This window comes from Dermochelys coriacea, chromosome 1, assembly GCF_009764565.3.
Source record: "Dermochelys coriacea isolate rDerCor1 chromosome 1, rDerCor1.pri.v4, whole genome shotgun sequence".
In the NCBI taxonomy this organism is placed as follows: domain Eukaryota; kingdom Metazoa; phylum Chordata; order Testudines; family Dermochelyidae; genus Dermochelys; species Dermochelys coriacea.
In genome coordinates, this window is record NC_050068.2 from 38909561 (window position 1) to 38929029 (window position 19469).

General features: G+C 38.8%; 1 protein-coding gene across 1 annotated transcript in view; it reads left to right on the top strand.

Annotated features, from left to right (window-relative positions):
• Window positions 1-19469, top strand: part of PARP4 (poly(ADP-ribose) polymerase family member 4) — a 103756-nt gene that overhangs the window by 22453 nt on the left and 61834 nt on the right. The window contains 10 exon segments of the mRNA XM_043505061.1: window positions 895-908; window positions 911-969; window positions 1600-1713; window positions 5435-5584; window positions 7406-7543; window positions 8963-9136; window positions 10287-10447; window positions 14195-14332; window positions 17275-17373; window positions 18233-18416. Of these exon segments, the coding sequence (XP_043360996.1) occupies window positions 895-908; window positions 911-969; window positions 1600-1713; window positions 5435-5584; window positions 7406-7543; window positions 8963-9136; window positions 10287-10447; window positions 14195-14332; window positions 17275-17373; window positions 18233-18416 (1231 nt within the window).

Here is a 19469-nt window from a genome sequence, read left to right on the forward strand (position 1 = left end):
AAGTCCATACTACATTACACTAGAGTTTTGTTCACTATAGCCATTTCTCTGGCTACAGAATTTCTCTGCTAAAACAGACTTTTTGTTTACATTTCTGTCTGGTCCTTCTGTCACATAGCACTCAATTAAACTGATTTTCAGAAGTGCTGAGCACCTGCAGCTACCATAAAGCCCCCAGCACAACTGAATATCGTGTGCATTGAAGTTACTCCGATGCCAGTTGAGAGCAAAGGGCTGCTTGTTACTGTAATTAAGGAAAGAGCAAGTTGCATAAGAAGAAACAACTCAGATACTCACATTTTTTAAAACTTATTAATAAAATGCATATTTCACTTGCATTAAAAGCCATCAGTGGTAGACTAGATGTTAATTATTTTCTAGGAGTGAATCAGTTACAAATTATACTTATTTGCTTAAAATACTTGATGTTGAAAGGCATGACTTTAATATTAGGACATATATTTAAAGTCTAAGGACAGGGTGGGAATTAATCTCCCACTGCTATTTAGGATTGCTAAAATGCAACTGGATGGGCAAAACCAGAGAATGCATTTAGCAAATTAGTGGGCCAGGCTGGTAAATCACATTTGTTCATTTGGTTGCCCAATGTTTTTTGCAAGATAAGCAAGGTTGAAAGCCAATCTCCATGTTCAGCTTCAGTTTGGACGCACTGATCAGTCAAAGTATCTATGATCTTTCAGTGAAGGTCAGCAGCTTGTGTGGCAGTGATGTTTACTTGTTCAGAATAAGTTTTTGTTTTTTCTGGGCTGTGGGAAAATATGCTTACATTGTATAAGTGTAGGCCCTTAGTGTGATGCTGCAACCTTGTAAAATTACTAATTTCAAAGATTTATTTTAAAATGTTTAAGAGAATTTCAATTTTTCTGATTTCAGATTTTATACAGAAAATAAGATATTCCTTATTTTCCACAAGATTTTGAAGTTGCAAAATATGATGCCCTTGAAAAAGTAAGCATTTTTAGTGACATCTCTTATGTTAATAGAATGCTGTAGGATCAATAAATGGTTTGCAGTTCTGTATGCATTACTTTAATTTTTTGCTTTAATTTTACAAATAATTATTCCATCAGGGTCATAAAAACAAAGAACACTATTGACAAACAAATTTAAAGTAGTGCATCTTTCAGTGCAGCCTAACTTTACTTGAAACAAAACTCTAATTTTTATCACTATAGCATCCCACAAGGTAACACATTACAGTAATGTGTATATTCTTCTGGCAGTTTGTACAGTTAACAAAGATTTTATATAAATAAATTAAATGTAATTAAAATACAGTAAGTTTTCATTTCAACATGGAGAAGACTTTCAGATCTCAAAATATAGAAGAAATTGTACATTGTCCAGCACAGTGAAGCTCTGATACTGACTGGAGCTTCTGGGTGCTGTGGTAATGAAAATAGTAAATAAATGCTGTACATTCCACTAATGCTTTCATAGCAGTAAATCATGATGGTTCCATATACAATGAGTGGGACGTGGGGAAGTATATGTTATGACAACAAACAGTTGAAGAAAACGTTAATGACAGTATGAACAGGACATGTATTGAAATAAAAGGGTTGTTGTTTCTTTCAGATTAGTACTGAGAAAGGCAAACAAGTTGTAGTTATTGAATTGCAGTGTTCCCAGGAATCATGTGAGTTTTCCTTTCGAGTAGCTGCACACTTCAGCATGTCAGATGGATTCAAGGTATGAGCTGGTTTTTGTCCTTATTACAAGTTTATTTGTTAGTTTATTTCAGTGTATTTATTAAATCCATCCCATAGTTCCAGATGCTTGTAATTCTTGTTTGCAATCAGATTACTAAATATAAATAAAAGAAAAAGTCATTCTATTAGCTTTTGACTGACATAACTGACTGAAAGTAGGCTCCCAGACACAATGAGGCTAATTAATCTTTCTTGTGACTATTGAAGCCAATATTAGTGTATTACAAATGAGATCAATTATTTTAATGTAAACCAGGATGAATTTGGCCCATTGTGTCACATCAAGGACCCTGCTTGGAGCCAATTATTTGCCAGTCCTGTCACTTCAAAGTTGGTAAAATGACTTTTCCTGTCATTTATTTTTAAGAATCTACCCAGCCATTACAGACTTTGTGAGTAATGCAGCATGCTTTCCCTTCCTGACTCTCTGGTTCTTCTCCAGCAATCCTAAAAACATTGCCTCTTTGGGTATGTCTACACTGCAGTAAAAGACCTGGGGCACAGCTGCAGCTGGCCCGAGTCAGCTGACTTGGGCTCGGACTGTGGGGCTAAAAATTGCAGATTAGATGTTCCGGCTTGGGCTGGAGCCTGGACTGAGAGACCCCTCAAGGGAGGGGGCTCTCAGAGCCTGGGCTTCAGGCTGAGCTCAAACATCTACAGTGCTATTTTTAACCTCACAGCTTGAGTCCCACTAGCCCAAGTCAGTTGACCTGGGCTCTGAGACTAGGTCAGGTTTTATATTGCAGTGTAAACGTACCTTGTGTGACAGGGATTACATGTACAGGTGGTGCTTCCTAGTGGTTATACCACTGGGTGCCAGCTCTGCTCCGTTTCCAGCATCCCCCTCCAGCAATTGTTCTAATGCAAGGCGGTCCACCTTTTGGTAGATAGCATCTAGGCCTTCTGGCTGGGTCACCAATTGCATTCACTTCCTTTCAGGGTAACGGAGTCCAGCAAAATAGATACAGTCCAATGCCCCCAGAAAAGAAAAGGTCTTCAGCCCACCTTCGGACTCCTGTGGGTGGCACAGTCTTGACTCAAGGCTTACAATATCTCTGTACTCTCCTTCTCTCCTAGATTGCGGGGGACAAAGGGATATATGCCCCTCCACACAAAGGGCAGTTGGTAGGGGAGCCAAGCCCTCTCTCTCCACCAGGCTCTGACCTAGCTCCCCTATGATAGGCAGGGATAGCATATACCCGCTTCAGGACTGCCTCCCTAAGCCACTTCGTACCACTTGCTTCCCCAGTCCAAGGTTTGGTCAAATGTCTCATTAAGTGATCCTCCAGAAGCTAGAGCAAAACGTTCCCTACTCTTAGGGAATGGCTAGCTCTTCCTTTAGGGCCTGGGGTAACTGCTGCTAGCAGAACTACTCTTTCAGCCAGGACTCCTGCTGCATTCTTACTTAGGAGCTCCCAAGGTAGGTCTCCCCCCTTCTTCTTCATACCTTGTTCTTGGCTTAGAATCTTGCACCTTTCTCAGTATTCTTAAAGAATTGCAGAAAAGTTTTATTTATTGGGCCCCCATTTTCCTTGTTTCCTTGTATAGTTGTTTCAAGGAAAATTTTATTATTTTAAGGCCTCTGAGTTTTGTGTATAAACACCTCCTTTCACTGGTACAGTTTTTACAATCCCAAAGAATATGATCTATCATTTCCTGGACCTGTTACACATAATTCATCTTTATTCTTGTTAATTAGAAATAAATTACTGCTTTACCCACAATGCCCTGTTAGAATTCTAAAAAGAACCACTTTGTTCTTCCTTTCAGGGTCTTGGATTATATCAACATTGTCAACTGTTTGGCATACTACTTGGAATTTTCTCCCCTTCATTTAGTTTGCTCACAGTTCTTGACATTCCTTCCTTAATTTATTTTTCATTAGGTGTTTAAATTTCAGTTTGCTTAAGGAGATTCCTTGGTCAATTTGTTCACAATTAATAGCCCTTTTGCCTGTTTGTCTTCCGATCTTTTACCTGCTATCCCTACATGCACCGGAATCCATGCTATTACTATTGTTATATCCAGTTGCGCCAGTTTGGTTGTAAGCAGTAATATTGCATTCAGAATATCATTTCTGATGTCAGACTTTCCATTGTAAATTGCCTGCTGTCATAATAAGGAATCAGAGAAGATGGCCAGGGCAGCTGACCACACATCTAAAGCCCAGTTTAATGCTATCATAATCCGTGTTAGCTAAACTGTAAAAACGGATACAAAATTAGTTAGCCTTAGAACTTTCTTGAGTCTGAGTGAAGATACACAGAAAGCTGTTCCCACTCTTCCTGTTCCTTCGTCTTTTGAACCATCTGTATATATATGGCCATAGTGTCCCCACTTATCACAAATATATTGATTTCTTATATCTTGTATATTTATCATTCTTCTCCTTTTATTTATTTCATTATATTATTTCATGCCTACCTCAGGGGGAATGGTTTTCCAATGATAGAGAAGTTTCCCAATAGCTGTAGATTTTGATCTCTTTTAGTCCTTCTTTTTCATTAAGATCTTTTATCCACTTCTGTACCCTGGTTACCTGGGGAACTTTGAATTTTTGCCCTACTTAGTCTCCACTTAATTCCAAATAATCATTATATATTCGCTGAGTGTTACCTAGTACTTTGGCCCACAAGGTTAAGTCTAAGAACTTCATTCTAAGAGTGATAGGCACTTCACTAGCTGCCTTCTGTAATGAACATAGAGGCATAAGAATGAAGGCACCACATGCAATATACAATGGCTGTACTTGGATATAGTCTAGTTTTCTCAGATTTGTATTCACTGCTGACCTAAAGTCTTGGCATCCATACTCAATAAGTGGTCTAATTCCTGTTCTGCATAGCACTTCCATTTTTTTCTTATCCATTCCCAGTATGTTCCAGAGATACTTTTAAGTAACTTAACTCTACCTTTGTGCTTTAATATTTTCCATATGGTCCATGAGAGGCAATCATGTAGCTATAACTTTACATCTGTTTGGATTTTTCTTGTTGTGAACATCAATCATTCCCTTAGTTTAGTCTATGGAGAATTTGAAGGCCCACCTGTTTCCCTATTCTGCACTTCCCTTAAGTGCATAATTGAAAGCACTGCCAAAAGAATAAACGTTTCTGCTTTTGGTCCATATGACACAAGACATCAACAAATAATGTGATCCGTATTCCTGTACTCATCTCCTTGGGGAGGTTATTTATCATGATGTTAAAGAGGGTTGGGCTAATTACATTGCCCTGTGGAGTTCCATTTGCAATTGTGTATGTGTTGGAAAAAGCTTTCCCTATTCAGACTTGTTCATTTGCTGAAGTCCCATACCTATATATACATTCTTCCTATAATACCCATGGAGCCTACTTTATGAAGTAGTCGTACTCTCCATAACACATCATAGGCTTTTTCTATGTCCAAAAAGGTTATTCCCCTCTTCCAAATTGTCTGTTTCCCTTTTAAGATTGTCCTCCAACTGAAGCAAGCTCTGTATGTATGGAGGGGTGGAGTCATCTGGGCCCAGAACTGCTCTTCAACCCCTTCTGTCCCAATGTAGGGTTTATACACCCCATCACACTCTAAAAACCTGTTCTGCTAGAGCTCTAAATTAACTTTACATACAAGTCTCTCAGCTGGTAGTGTGACATGCCAGAAAACTGGAACACTTCTGTAAATCTTCTTTTTCTTATGTATTTTGATGTTGTCATTCACAGAGTAAAAAACAGTTCATAGCAACTAAGACTTCTGAAGAAGTAAGAAAAAATTATGAGATTTATGTTGAAGATTTGAAGAACCAGGATTTTCTATTAAGAGAAACCTTTCCACCAGGTGCAGACAATTTAGCCTCTACGAAATTACAAGAGGTTAGCATGACTTATTTGTTTGTATTCTTCTGGTCTTCATGATTTATATTAGTTTCTGATTCTCTGAGCGTGAGGATTATGGTTTAGATTTAAGTAGTAGAATATAATAGGTTATGGAAAATGGTATTTATGTGCTAATGTTTTAAAAGATTTTTAGGAATAATGATCTAATGGTTTACATTACTTCACTCTAACATATGAAAAGCAAATTTAATTGATCACTCTGTAGAGAATTCCCAGTATCCTTATTCCACCGTAGGTAAGTACATAGAATACTCCATCAAAGTCAGTGGGAGTTGTGCCCAAAAAATAATATCAGAATATTGTACAATTTGATGTTTTCAAGTGCCAGAATTTTCACTCATTTCTTATGTTCATAGCCTTGATCCAGTTTCCACTGAAGTCTGTAGGAAGACTCCCATTGACAACAGTGAGTTGGATTCTGGCCCCAGGAGTATTTTTCAAATAGGTTTGATTGTCTATCTGCTATTGAAAATAGATGTAGTGTGATACAAAGTTTTTGCCATGTACCTTTTTACTGTAAGCAATCTACCCTCGCCTTTGCCCCAGATAAGCTAAACTACATGTTGACACAAAACTGACTTTGAGATAATATCACCTATATCCAGGAAATGTTAGAATCCCTTGTATTGTTTTCTCTGAAGCAATACAGCTGTTGTCACTAAAGCTTTACTAAATCTTCCAACAGTTCTTTCCTATTCTAAGCATAAAGAAACATTGTGTTATGTCTGATGCTGCTGTGCAGTAACTGTTGGAAAACATTGACTTTATGGCAACCACTGGAGCTCAAACATACTGCAAAAAAAACCCCAAAAGCAAATATTTTAATGATGTTCTTCAGTACACATTAGAAAATCTCTCCATACTTTCTTTAGCTGCTTTGGATGTATGGATTGCACTGGTTTTCATGGCCCCTCCTTTCTTCTCTAGCTCTGCATCCCCAGTTTTTACCTGTATGAGAGGAGTGTCTGTGATAAACGTATACAATTTTTTGCAGCTTTTTGAAACAGGAGAAATAGTATGCACCCCAAGTGAAGACAACAATCATTTTCAATCCATCCATCCTGAACTTACAGGAATCAACTGCATAATAAATAAAATAGTAGGGACATGCAGTCCATTCTAGCAAAGCTTACTGTTTGCAGTCCGTTGTCCTATTCATTGTATACGCAACAGATCCATTAATCAGCAGCTGATTGGTTCCTGCCCTCACTGAGATTGGGAAAGGTGTTGGAAGCAATTTTGGGGTAGTCTGTCACAAAGAATAATGGAGGAAAGGAAAGAAGGAGCAGGGAGCAATTGAGTTAGCTGAAGAGTCTGTGCAAGACAGAGACTCAGTACAAGTTTAGGGAATTGATTAGAAAAATTGTTCACAAGAGTTATGGCTGTGATGAAAGTGGTTTGGGGATGTTTTAAAGGGAAAGGAGAAAGAATTGCAGTGTAGTAGAGCTTTTTGTGGAGTTTCTTCCAGCAGAGCTGGCAGAATATATCACCTCATCTGGAGCTTGTTTGCACTATCTTTTAATAATAAATCCCATTCATTATCAGATATCCCACTCAACTTTCAAGCAAGAACATGACCTCATGCTTTGCTATGCTCCCCATCCAGAAGACTTTTTGCAAGGAAGTCTCCCATTCAAGTCAATTGGCCTAAATAAGTCATAGTAAATGTTAACACATATACTGTAGTATATCGCTTATCAGAACAAGGAAATCAATGGGAGTTTTACCAGTGTGAGAATTGGAGGAGCAAGTTCTGCATCTCTTTTTCTTTTATTAATTGATATTTATTTACTGCAGCTACTTCTAGAAGAAGCCATAAATTCAAGCATTTTATACCAAGAAATTAGTGCTTTTGTGAAACTGATCTGGGCAGAAGCACTTGGTCATTTGGACCATTTACTACTTGAACCAGTAAACAACATCAGCCTAAATGATGTAAGTTAATTTTGCTTAGAAATGATGACTCTTTAGGAACCAGTGTTATCTAAGTATTAATGTAAGTATTTTGTTTCCAAGCAAGAGTATTTTGCCCTTTCCAATCTGGGATCAGAATTATACTAGATACAGTTGTATTTAAACACACCTCCACAACTGTATCTAATGTGTATGTGTGTATATATGTATCCAGAGACTGTGGTGGGTGCATTTTATAAATCAATTAATATATAAATTAAATAAATTTAGACATACCATTTGATGTGGAGACGTGGGAGTCTGTCTACTGCAATTTCCTATTCATTTTACATAAGTTACCAGGTATTGGTAGATAACATTCAATCATTGCCAGTGTAGGTAAGATACGAACCACAGTCCTAGAAGTGAAAAGGTCTGTATCCCAATGTGTCCCTCTGTAAGAATTAATTTGATAAAATTCATATATTCTGACTGGCTTCACTGCCAAAGTAGTTAATTTGTAACAGAAACATCATTATGTGCAATTTCCTAAGAATAGTCTTAAATTTTTAAAATATAAGAATTTAAAAGCTGTGGTTCAGTTAGCAATGTTGCCAAAGGACCATTGTGAAGCAAGGACCAACCTTGGATCAGTATTGATCCAGAGTACAACTTCGTTTATGAAGTCCCTTGCTTATGTCACCACTATTACACTACTGGATATTGCGTATGGTTTGTGTAACTTATATTGAAGTTTGCCTCTTCCCTACTGCTCTGTGATCATCAAACTATCACATGGCATTCTGCAGAAAGGATCAAATGGGAATGTATTACAAATAACAGCTATATTGAAATTCAGTACAGCTATGTACAGTTATGTGAACAAATCTATTTCCTGTTTTATTTCAAACGTGGACAGAATGTCAAATGGATAATGGTACTTCAGTGCAATCTTCAAACTCTTGCTATAAATAGGTGTTTGCCTTACGTACCTTTGGATAAACTAATGATTTAGAAGTTTCATTAACATTTATTGTTATCTTCTTGTAGTTTCCAACCATAAACCCTCTGGGATTGTTTTCCATTATTTAATAAAGAGTTAGTCTGACCTTGTGAATTTACAAGTAACTAAAAGGCATTTGCCAGCTAATCAAATCCATGTTCTTTTTTATTATATACTTGGGGTATATCCTGCTCCCCTTACTTCGTGAGTAGTCCTACTGAAATCAGCATGACTACTTGTGGAGTAGCTCAGCATGAAGGTAGAATCAGGCACTTGGTTTTGAATGCCAAACTCAGATACAAAAAGGCATTGTGCTGATGTTGCAATAACAAAGAATAAACAAAAAAGTATTATCTTAGTGTGGAAACAAATTACCCTCTATTTCTAGTATTTACCTTTTTCAGGCTTGTTGCACTGTTTTGTCAGGATTTCATATTTAATAATCTCTTCTCTTGAAGGTGAGCAAAGGGGAAGGTATTCTACTTCAAATAAAGAATGCAATGAATGAGGGAACAGCAGGAAAGGCACTGAAAGAAGTGATGATGGAGTCCTATCGAATTATATGTCACAAAAGTGGAATAGACTATAATATTACCAAAAATCTGTTATCTAACAAACTGGACCTCTGTCAGGTAACACTTTCAGATTGCTAGTAAGCACTGATGTGTCCTGTATAATGTCACTTATAAATATTGTCACACCAGTGAGTAGGATATTTTTTAACTCTTGCAAGGGCTACTAAAATGTAGTTCCATTGTGAATCCAAATAGCAATGGGGGCTTACTAGTGGTGCAAAAAAACATTACATTTAAAATATGGTCAAATAATTATCTTGGGCCACAGGAAAGTTTCTGATACCAGAAGTCTCACATCCCATAAATCTTGCCCATGACTGATGATATGGCAGCAATATAATGTTTTTATAGTTTAATGATGTATAATTAGTTTGTGTGCAGGTTAGGTGCCCCATTATGATATCTTGTTATACAGATCATACTATATGATCACAATGGTTCCTTCTGACCTTAGAATTTGTGAATATGCATTAATAAAATTTGTGTGTGTGCCACTTCCAGGCATAAGCTGGTGCTGGGTTGCTTGGCCTCCCCACCCTGTCTCCATCCTCAGAGCAGGAAAATTCCCTGCTAAGGTTTGGGAATTGGATTGCTCCGAGTCTTGTGATAACATGATCTCAATCCCTCACCTTTTCCCCCCTCCCCTAGGCTGTGAAGCCCAGCTTTGTGCATTGCTTTTAGTGCCATTGCCCTCCTGATTGGCCAGTGACACTGCTGACAACACAGGATAGCTGCTGAGTGGCAGCCAGGCAGTGGGGACGAGCCTAGGAGCAAAGTCAAAATGGCAGCCAACCAACAGAAAGTACTGGTTTGCTGAGTTGTTGTGAGATGGCCCAAGGCTTGGATTGATTTGAAGTTTCATGAAAGCAGTTTAACTCTATCTGCCACGTTTTGTTTACATAAGGTGCCACACCTGGTCTCATTCTTGCTATACATGCTAACAGATCAATTGAAATAATCTCTGCTTTTATCTTCAGTTCCAGTATTATTTCACTGTAATATGTGAGAATTATTTTCTTTTACTATAATTTTCTCTCTCTTTCTTTATTCTGGGTTTTGATTATTTTCTGTATTAAATGTAACAAGTATAAAATGACCCCCGCCCCCAAAAGAAGTCACCAAAAATGTAGAGAATTAGAACACTGTTCACTAATCACTACAATATCTTATCCACATATCAATTCTAATTTATATCTTTATATTTTAGCTAATCAGAGACCTGCTTAATGTTTGCGAAACAAGTATGTCAAGCCCTAACCCACCATCTCTTGCTAAATATCGGGCTTTAAGGTGCAAGATACAAGCTATCAATCCAAAGAGTGAAGAATTTCTCAATGTTAAACAGCAGGTGTTGAAAAATAATCACAGGTGGGTGTTTAATAGTGATAAGATGACCTCAGTAGTATTATAGAAATAATGCATAAAATACATATAATGAGGGGTAGGCCACCGGATTCTGTCACAGCAGTGAGATCTTTGGCTTCTGGAACACTCCTCTCCACTCCACTCCAGAGCCAGCAGGATTGTGGAGTAGGCAGGGCTGGCCTTTACAAAAGCAAAGTAAGCAGGCATAGCATGTCAGGTGTTTCTTATTCCTCCTCCATCTCTGAGACCAAAGGAAGAGAAAAGAACTTGCTCCCATACCTTCCCTAAGACCAGAACCTGACGGGAAGAAATTCATGCCCAGTCATCAGCTCCAGCATCTTGGGGCTGTGTCCTTGCTTGGGGCCCTGCAGATTGTACAGCCAGCATGATGATAGGCCATTGGTAGCTCACTCCCAACTCTAAAAACAGCTGGATCTTGGCCCCAGTTGTTCTTCCTGCCCATCTTTGCTTTGATCAGCTGCATAAGATATATCTTCTTCTACTATGATATACATTTGGATTGAATAGAAACAAATTCATTATGACAGTATCTAATGAGACTGAAAAAATTGCTCTATTTTTTGTTTCATTATTCAAAGCCTCAATAATTTTGAAAAAAAAAATCTTCCTTTTTGGAAGGAACTATTTTTAAATTTGTTTTAATTAGATTTTATGGCTTCTGTGTTTGTTTCTGAATTTCAGTGTTTATTTTCAGGCATTTTAATGCTGATCTTTTTTTAAGTGTAAAATTTTTATTTCAGCTGTTTTTAATTTTCCTTGTGTTATTTAAAAAACCTGGCTCCCCCTCTTTTTTGAGAATCTCCTTAGCCCCTTTCAAACAATTCTCATTCATGTAAAAAACTATAAATTTAAATGTTCTTTGCTATATATTTTCAAAAAGCTTACTTGCTAATGTATATTTCATTTGGATTTTATTTAATTGTATTGGTTGGGGTTATACTAGAGCCCCTATCTTGTAATTAACCAGTAAAATTAAACATGGAAAAATGAATAAATTCATTGAAATAAAGTTAAAGAGCGTATGTGATCTTAGTATTTGGGACACTGCATTTGATTTTCTGTAAAGATATTTTTTCAAAAATCAAACTGCTGTAGTAATAGATGTTGAAGGAGCAGGCTTAAAAAGTGTTCTAAAAAAGAAGCTTCATATAGCTCCAAGTAGCTCCATAAGTAGGGACATTAAAAAATATTTGTAATCCTCAAAAAACCTACCTTGGGTAAAGTTTTCAGAAGTGCCTAAGTAACTTAGGAGCCTATCTCCTGTTTACAAAAGTCACATATTTCAGAGTAGGAGCCGTGTTAGTCTGTATCCGCAAAAAGAAAAGGAGTACTTGTGGCACCTGAGAGACTAACACATTTATTTGAGCATAAGCTTTCGTGAGCTACAGCTGAGCTCAAATAAATTCACGAAAGCTTATGCTCAAATAAATTTGTTAGTCTCTAAGTGGCCACAAGTACTCCTTTTCTTTTTAAAAGTGACATAGGTACTTAGGAGGTGATAGCCTTGTCTACACTACAAATGGCTTGCTGGTATACTGGCAACATAAGCTGCATCTATACTAAGGACTCTGACAAAAGGAGTTTTTCTGCCCATGTCCCTGAACCACATTGTCTACTTTGACAGAAGCACTCATCTGTCACCATAGCTGCATCTAAACAGGGGGGTGGGGGGGTTGCCGCATAGCTATGTTGGCTGGAGGGGATGGGCTTTTTACACCCTGACGGACAGTTATGGCAATGAAACTTTGTGGTGAAGACCTGGCCTCATTCTCTTTGAAAGTCATTGGGACTTAAGAGCCTAAGGTTGCGGCCTGGTCTACACTACAAAATTAGATCAACATAAGCCGCCTTGCGTCAACTTAGTTGTACATGTGTCTATACTTACATTTGTCTCCCGCTGATGTAAGTGTCCAGTTACAGGGATGCAGTAACACCACCTCCTTGAATGGTGTTGAGCTGTGATCAACATACTGAGGTTAATACAGCATGAGTATTGACACGGTGTGACTTATGTTGACCCTAACAGTTCTCCAGCAGCTGTCCCACAATACCTAACGCTAACTGCTCCGGTCACAGTTTTGAACTTGTCTCAGAGACCAGAAGCCACTACAGCTCCTTTAAAACCCCTATATGTTTTTTAAAGTCTTTTTCTGGTTGCCCAGCCTGGCAGGCACACCTACTATCTCTCCCTTGTTGTAAACAACTGACCATGCTGGCTCCACTCACTAGATTTGCTGCTGCTTGGAGCAGACAGTAGGTATTGGATCTCCTGAGCCTGTGGGGAGAAGAGACTGTGCAGACACAGTTTTGGAGCAGTCATAGAAACATGGAAATCTGCCAAAAGATTGTACAGGGGATGCAGGCAAAGGGGTATGGTAGGAATCACAGCAGTGCCAGGTGAAAACGAAGGACCTGCAGCATACTAGAACCAGGGAGGCCAAAAGTCAATCCAGTGCCTACTTACAGACCTGCTGCTTTTACAATGAACTGAATGTCACTTTTGAAAATGGTGCAAAGGCCTGACTTAACCTCTGGTGTAGATACAACAGGTTTAATGGAAAAATGCTTCTGTTGTCCTAGCTACTGTCACTCAGGGAGGTGGAGTTCCTACAGCAGTGAAAATATCTCTTCTGTTGCTATAATCTGCATCTGCACTATGGGGTTACAGCAGCGTATGCTGTACTGCTGTAGCACCCATTGTGTAGACATGGCCTTAAGAGCCAAGTCACTTAGGTACTTTTGAAAAATTTACCCCTCATCTTAACTCTGAAGGTGGCCTCCTGTCGGAGATAGAGCCTGGGAGTGATATCAATAAACAGCATGCTGGAGCATTAAATGGAGCAGGATCCACGGATCTGCACCAAGTCTGGACTTCCAGGATCTGAAAGGATACCAAAAAAGGCACATTTAAAAAAAGCTTTGCTAAATTCCTCTCTGCTCATGCTACTGAGGGATTCAGCACCTATTCCTACTATTTATTTAAATATCTTTAAGAGAGGATCCCATCAAGATTGTTTTGTAAGTATTTTGTATGTAGCTGAGCTTGTGGCAGGATTGTTCGGGACTGAGCTTGTGGGCCCAGATCCTCAGGGGCCTAAAAATCTTTAACTCCCATTGATTCATGCAGTTGGGCACCTAAATACCTTTTAAGCCTTAATCAGTGTACAACAACTTCCAGCAGCCATTGGTCCTTTCTCCAGCCTCAACAGACAAGTGTCAGTGGCTGCTGGGAGTTGTAGTGTAATGCAGCTGCATTCTGTGCAGACCATGAGCTAGAAGCTCTTCCGCTTAGGTCACCCAGACTGTTGACTCCAAAAGAACAATGAATGAGTAGGCCTGATAGGTAGAAAGTTCAAAATCTGTTTTTGTTAAAATTTTGGAAAACTAACATTTGGATTTTTTTCACAGTTGTGCCATAGCTTGAACTCTGTGAAACATAAATACATTGTATAGAAAAGGAGGAAACCTACTGTGGAATTACAGACAATCACAGATTAGATACCTGCTATAGAATTACAATTTGTATTCCTGTTTGCCTTTAATATTTTAATATTTCCAGTAAATGCTCCTTTGTACTGTGTCTGGTTGTTTTTCTTTCATAATTACAAGAAATGAAGAGTAGTCATTTCTATGAGGTACATATTAGTTCTTCACCCGTGAGCTATTAATTGAATTTGAATACACTTTCTAACTCACATGACCTCAAAGTTCATTTTCAATTTCTTGCAGTGACTGTCCAGTGAAAGTTCTACAAATATACAGAGTTGGCAGAATAAGTGAAACAGCAGAGTTTCTGAGCAGTGTTGGGAATGTTCAGTCCTTATTCCATGCATCATCTGTGCGCAACTTTGTTGGAATTCTCTCCCAGTAAGAACTTGCAGTATTTTTTCCTTAAGGTTTTCCGCATCTTTTTACTTTTTTATCTAATATTTGGGGCTTATAAAGGAATCATTTTCTTTGACATTAAGCAAACGTTTACTTTAACGTTTGAGCATTAACATTTATGCGGGTACATCATAATAGAAAAATCTACCTTTTTCTTTTGAACAGATGAATTATAAAGAGTTGATATTCTCTTGAAAATGGGTCTGAGGTGGATATAAGTGGTCAGACATCATGGTAATAAGCATAATTTAAATACCTGAGTAGAGAAAGAACTTAATTTTTTTTCAGTGTGTTCTGTTTAAGCTTAATTACTAACTAAAAAAATAGAGAGTGGAAAGAGTAATAAAATGTGAATAATATATCCCTTCTTCTAGCAAGCCTTCCATTGCTGACCTACGCCCTCCATTTTTAGATGTTATTTTTTAAAATGAAAAGGAGTACTTGTGGCATCGGAAGTGAGCTGTCGCTCACGAAAGCTTATGCTCAAATAAATATGTTAGTCTCTAAGGTGCCACAAGTACTCCTTTTCTTTTTGCGAATACAGACTAACATGGCTGCTACTCTGAAACCTGTCATTTTTTAAAATATATCTGTGTATGTAATATTAAGCACACATCACTATCTTCTGCTGCTGTAACCCATATCTTACCACACATACTGTTTATTTTCATCCTTTGTGTTGGATCTAATTAAGGGTCAAACATTTGCAGCCAATAGTAGTAGTAGTAGTACTAACAAATTCTTTGGGACTACTCACAGTAGTAAGTACTGAATTAATTAATGAGTGTTTATGTGATCATCCTCTTTGATTGCAGCTCCTGAGGGCAAGAATCTGTTAACTTTATTTGACTGTAAAGGGCCATGCACACCTATGATACTGTATAAATAATACAATGTTCATTTTATTTCAATAGCCAAATAAAATTGGTTTCTGTCATAATCTTAACAGAATTCATAGATTCTAAGGCAATAAGGGACAATTAGGTTGTTTGGTTGAACTTCCTGTATATCACAGACCACTATGGGTATGTCTACACTGCAGTTAAAGACCCACAGCTAGTCTGTGTCAGTTAACTCAGGCTTGCGGGGCTTGGGTTACGAGGCTGTGGTGTAGTCGTACACGCTCTGGGACCCCACAAAGAGGAGGTGTCCCAGAGCCTGGGGTCCACCCTGGGCCTGAATATTTATACCACTGTTAAACAGCCCTATAGCCTGAGCCTCGCAAACCAAGTCAGCTGATAACCCCTGCATTGAGCCCAATATCTTTTTTTTTTTTTTTTAACTAAAACATACCTTTCAGAAAGACATCCAGTCTTGATTTGAAGAAATCAACAGATAGAGAATCCATCGCTTCCTTTGTTAAGTTTAGTCCAGAGGTTTATCACCTTCAAAAATATGTGCCCTGTGTCTAATTTGAATTTGTTTGACTTTGGCTTCTAGTCATTGATTCTTGTTATGCCTCTCTCCTCAAGATTAAAGAGCCCATCAGTACCATGTGTTTTCTCCCTGTCAGGGTACTTATACACTGTAATTGAGTGACCTATTAAGGTCTTTAAGTTTCTTGCTGTAAGACATTTTCTCCAGACCTCAAATTATTTTTGTGGCCTTTCTCTGTGCCTGCTTCAAACTTTCAACATCCTTTAAAAAATGTGGACACCAGAACAGTATGCAATATTCTGTTATCAGTCTCACCAGTGCTGTAAACAAAAGTAGAATAATCTTAGAGCTTCTCTGTTTGTACGTCCAAGAACAGTGTTATGCGTTTTTGCCACAATGTCACACTAGGAGCTCATGTTGAGTTTCTTAGCCACTGTGACCGCAAAATCTTTTTCAGAGTCACAGCTTTGAGGATACTGGCCCCCATTCGGTAGATATTGCCTTTGTTTCTTGTTCCTAGATGTATAACCTTGCATTTGGTTGTATTTAAATGTATTTTGTTTGAATGGGCCTGATCTACCAACTGATCCAGATCACTCTGTATGACTGCCCTCACTTTGTCCTCATCCTTATTTACTACTCTGCCAACCTTTGTGTCATCCTCAGATATGATCAGCAGTGTTTGTATATTTATTTCCAAATCACTGATTTAAAATATTGAACAGCATTGGACCTAGTGCCAATCCATGAAGAACCCAACTAGAAAAATCCCCATTTGATGATGATTCCCCATTGACAACTGCTTTTTGAGTTCTGTCAGTTAGCTGTTAGTTCTGTCAGTTAGTTCTTAATCTATTTCAGATGTGCTTTATTTATATTATATAGTGCTAATTTTTTTATAAGAATGTCATGCGGTACTAAGTCAAATGGCTTACAAAAGTCTAAGTATATAACATCTATGGAGTTACCAATATCAACCAAATTTGTGATCTCATCAAAAGTTTAAATCTGGTTTGTTTGACAGGACCTACTTTCCATAAAAGAAGACTAAAATTAAGGATCAAACTGCACTTCACTCCTGGACACTCTACCTTTTATGCCCACCCTTGTTTTGCTTGGATAATGTATGTGTCTGTGAAAAGTGTACAGTGTTCCACATAGTATAGGTTGTAGAAAAGTAGCACTATTTTATATAATCAGACAAACGTTAAGTGCTAGTTTATTGTTAATCTGGATGTTTGCCAGTGATCACTATTTTGTTTTCACTTTGTAACATGCGGTTCTTGTGTGCTAAAACTAGAAAAATAAGGAGTATTTACTATAATATCCTCTTGATGAACCTCACCTATGGATTTCCCCTATTGTGACTAACTCAGTAATGTCTCTGTTTTATTGAACATTTTCCAGAACTCCCTTTCCATGGTTTCTGTAAACTGTATTTTGTCTGGTTCATTAGTGACACCCTATTTACTCAGTATGTATTAATCATGGGACTGTATGTCAGGATCCTTCTACCTTCATTAACTGTGATGCTATTTCTTTTCTAGGGGACTCCTTTTACCAAAGATAGTGGTTGAAGATCATGGCATGGAAAGAACTGATATTGGGAACCTGGGGAGTGACATTTATTTCAGTGATTCCATCAGGTTTGAAATACATAGTTATAATTCTGTGTTCTTTTGACTGTTAAAGAAATTTAAGTTTCTTTTTGTAATGTTGTAGAGCGGGGATGGGCAAACTACGGCCCGCGGGCCAGATCCAGCCCACCAGCCATTTTAATCTGGCCTTCGAGCTCCCATGGGGGAGCAGGGTCTGGGGCTTTCCCTGCTCTGGTGTTCCACACGGCTTCCGGAAACAGTGGCATGGCCCCTCTCCGGGTCCTATGCATAGGGGCAGCCAGGGGGCTCCTCTCTGCATGCTGCCTCTGCCCCAAGCACTGCCCCCACAGCTCCCATTGGCCAAGAACCACAGCCAAAGGGAACTGCAGGGGCAGTGCCTGCGGATGGGGCAGCATGCAGAGCTGCCTGGCCGCGCCTCCGTGTAGGAGTTGGAGAAGGGACATGCTGCTGCTTCTGGGAGCTGCTTGAGGTAAGCGTCTTGAGGTAAGCCTGCACCCCAGAGCCTCTCCCCAACCTCCTGCCCCAACCCTGATCCCCCTCCCGTCCTCTGAACCCCTCAGTCCCAGCCCAGAGCACCCTCCATCACCCCAAACCCCTCCTCTCCAGCCCCACCCCAGAGCCCGCATCCCCAATCAGAGCCCTCACCCCTTCCCGTACTCCAACCCCAATTTTGTGAACATTCATGGCCTGCCATACAATTTCTATTCTCAGATGTGGCCATTGGGACAAAAAGTTTGCCCATCCCTGTGGTCGAGGAATTTTAAGATAATTTTGATGTTGAAAGTTATTCCTTTCCATTTTTCTTCTTTCTTTTGAAACTTAAAATAGAAATGCATGTTAATGTAAACTGTATGTGTCTGTGTGTGTGATTTTTCTTTAACTGTAGTACAAGCATTAAGTGTTCTCTACCAAGTGAAATGGATGGAACTCGATTGTTGGCTGTTTGTAATGTGGCACTAGGAACATGCCTGGACTTGTATAAAAAAGATTTGTCATTAACTAATGCACCATCAGGATATGACAGCGTGCATGGAGTCCGTAAAACAACAAACATCTATTCAGAGTTTGAGGTACAGAAATCAAAAAAAGGCACTGAGGTTGTTTAAAACTCTTTGATTTATTATCCCAGTGTTAGATAACTGGACAGAGGGAGACTGAATTCCTAGGTTCTATTCCCAGTTCTGCCACTGAGTTACTATGTGGCAATGGGCAAGTCACTATCACTTTTACCTCCATTTCCCCATCAGTAAAGTGCATATAATACCTGCATCACAGGATTTTTAAACATTTGTATAGAGCTTTTGGGACTGTGGCATGAAGGACACTATTTAAATGAAAAGTATTAATTTATATTACAGTAGAATTTTCCTATAAATTGTTGAGAGGGATTTTATATTGAACTTGGTTTTAACAAAGTGAGGGGGGGAATCCTGAATTACTCTGCAACATTTCAGCAGACTTTCATGTCACATAAACCACATACACAATAGAATTTGAAGCCATGGAAGGGTCAACCAGGATTTTTTTAATGGATGTTGAACATAGTTAGGCTATGTCTATACTAGCTGAAAACCATATTCCACCAGGGTTGCAGCAGTAAATCATAACTTCTTTTCCTAGTGTAAACACTTCCCTTTAGTAAAGCATTGCTTCACTTCGGGCTTGTCTACACTTACATTTTATAGCGCTCTAACTTGTTGGCTCGGGGTGTGAAAAATCACCCTCCTGAGTGCAGCAAGTCTGAGCGCTTTAAAGTGCTAGTGTAGACAGGCTCCAAGCTAATCCCCTCGTGAAGGTGGATTACCAGGTGCACTGGGAGAACTGTCTCCCAGCGCTTGCGCACGACCATACTCGCACTTCAAAGCAATGTCGCGGGAGCGCTGCCACGGGAGTGCTTTGAAGTTTCCAGTGTAGCCATGCCCTTATAGTGAACTTTCATTCCACTATCAACTGTTTGCATTGTGCTAGTTCCTTGGAATATACCAATTCTTATCTACTCAGATAGGTGCTAAATGCTACATTTCAAGGAAATTTCCCCTGCATCCTATAATTATCACTTTCACATAGTAGAGGGAAAGGGCAAGGAGGATCCTGGCTCCCAGTCATGCTACAGTAGCTCCCAG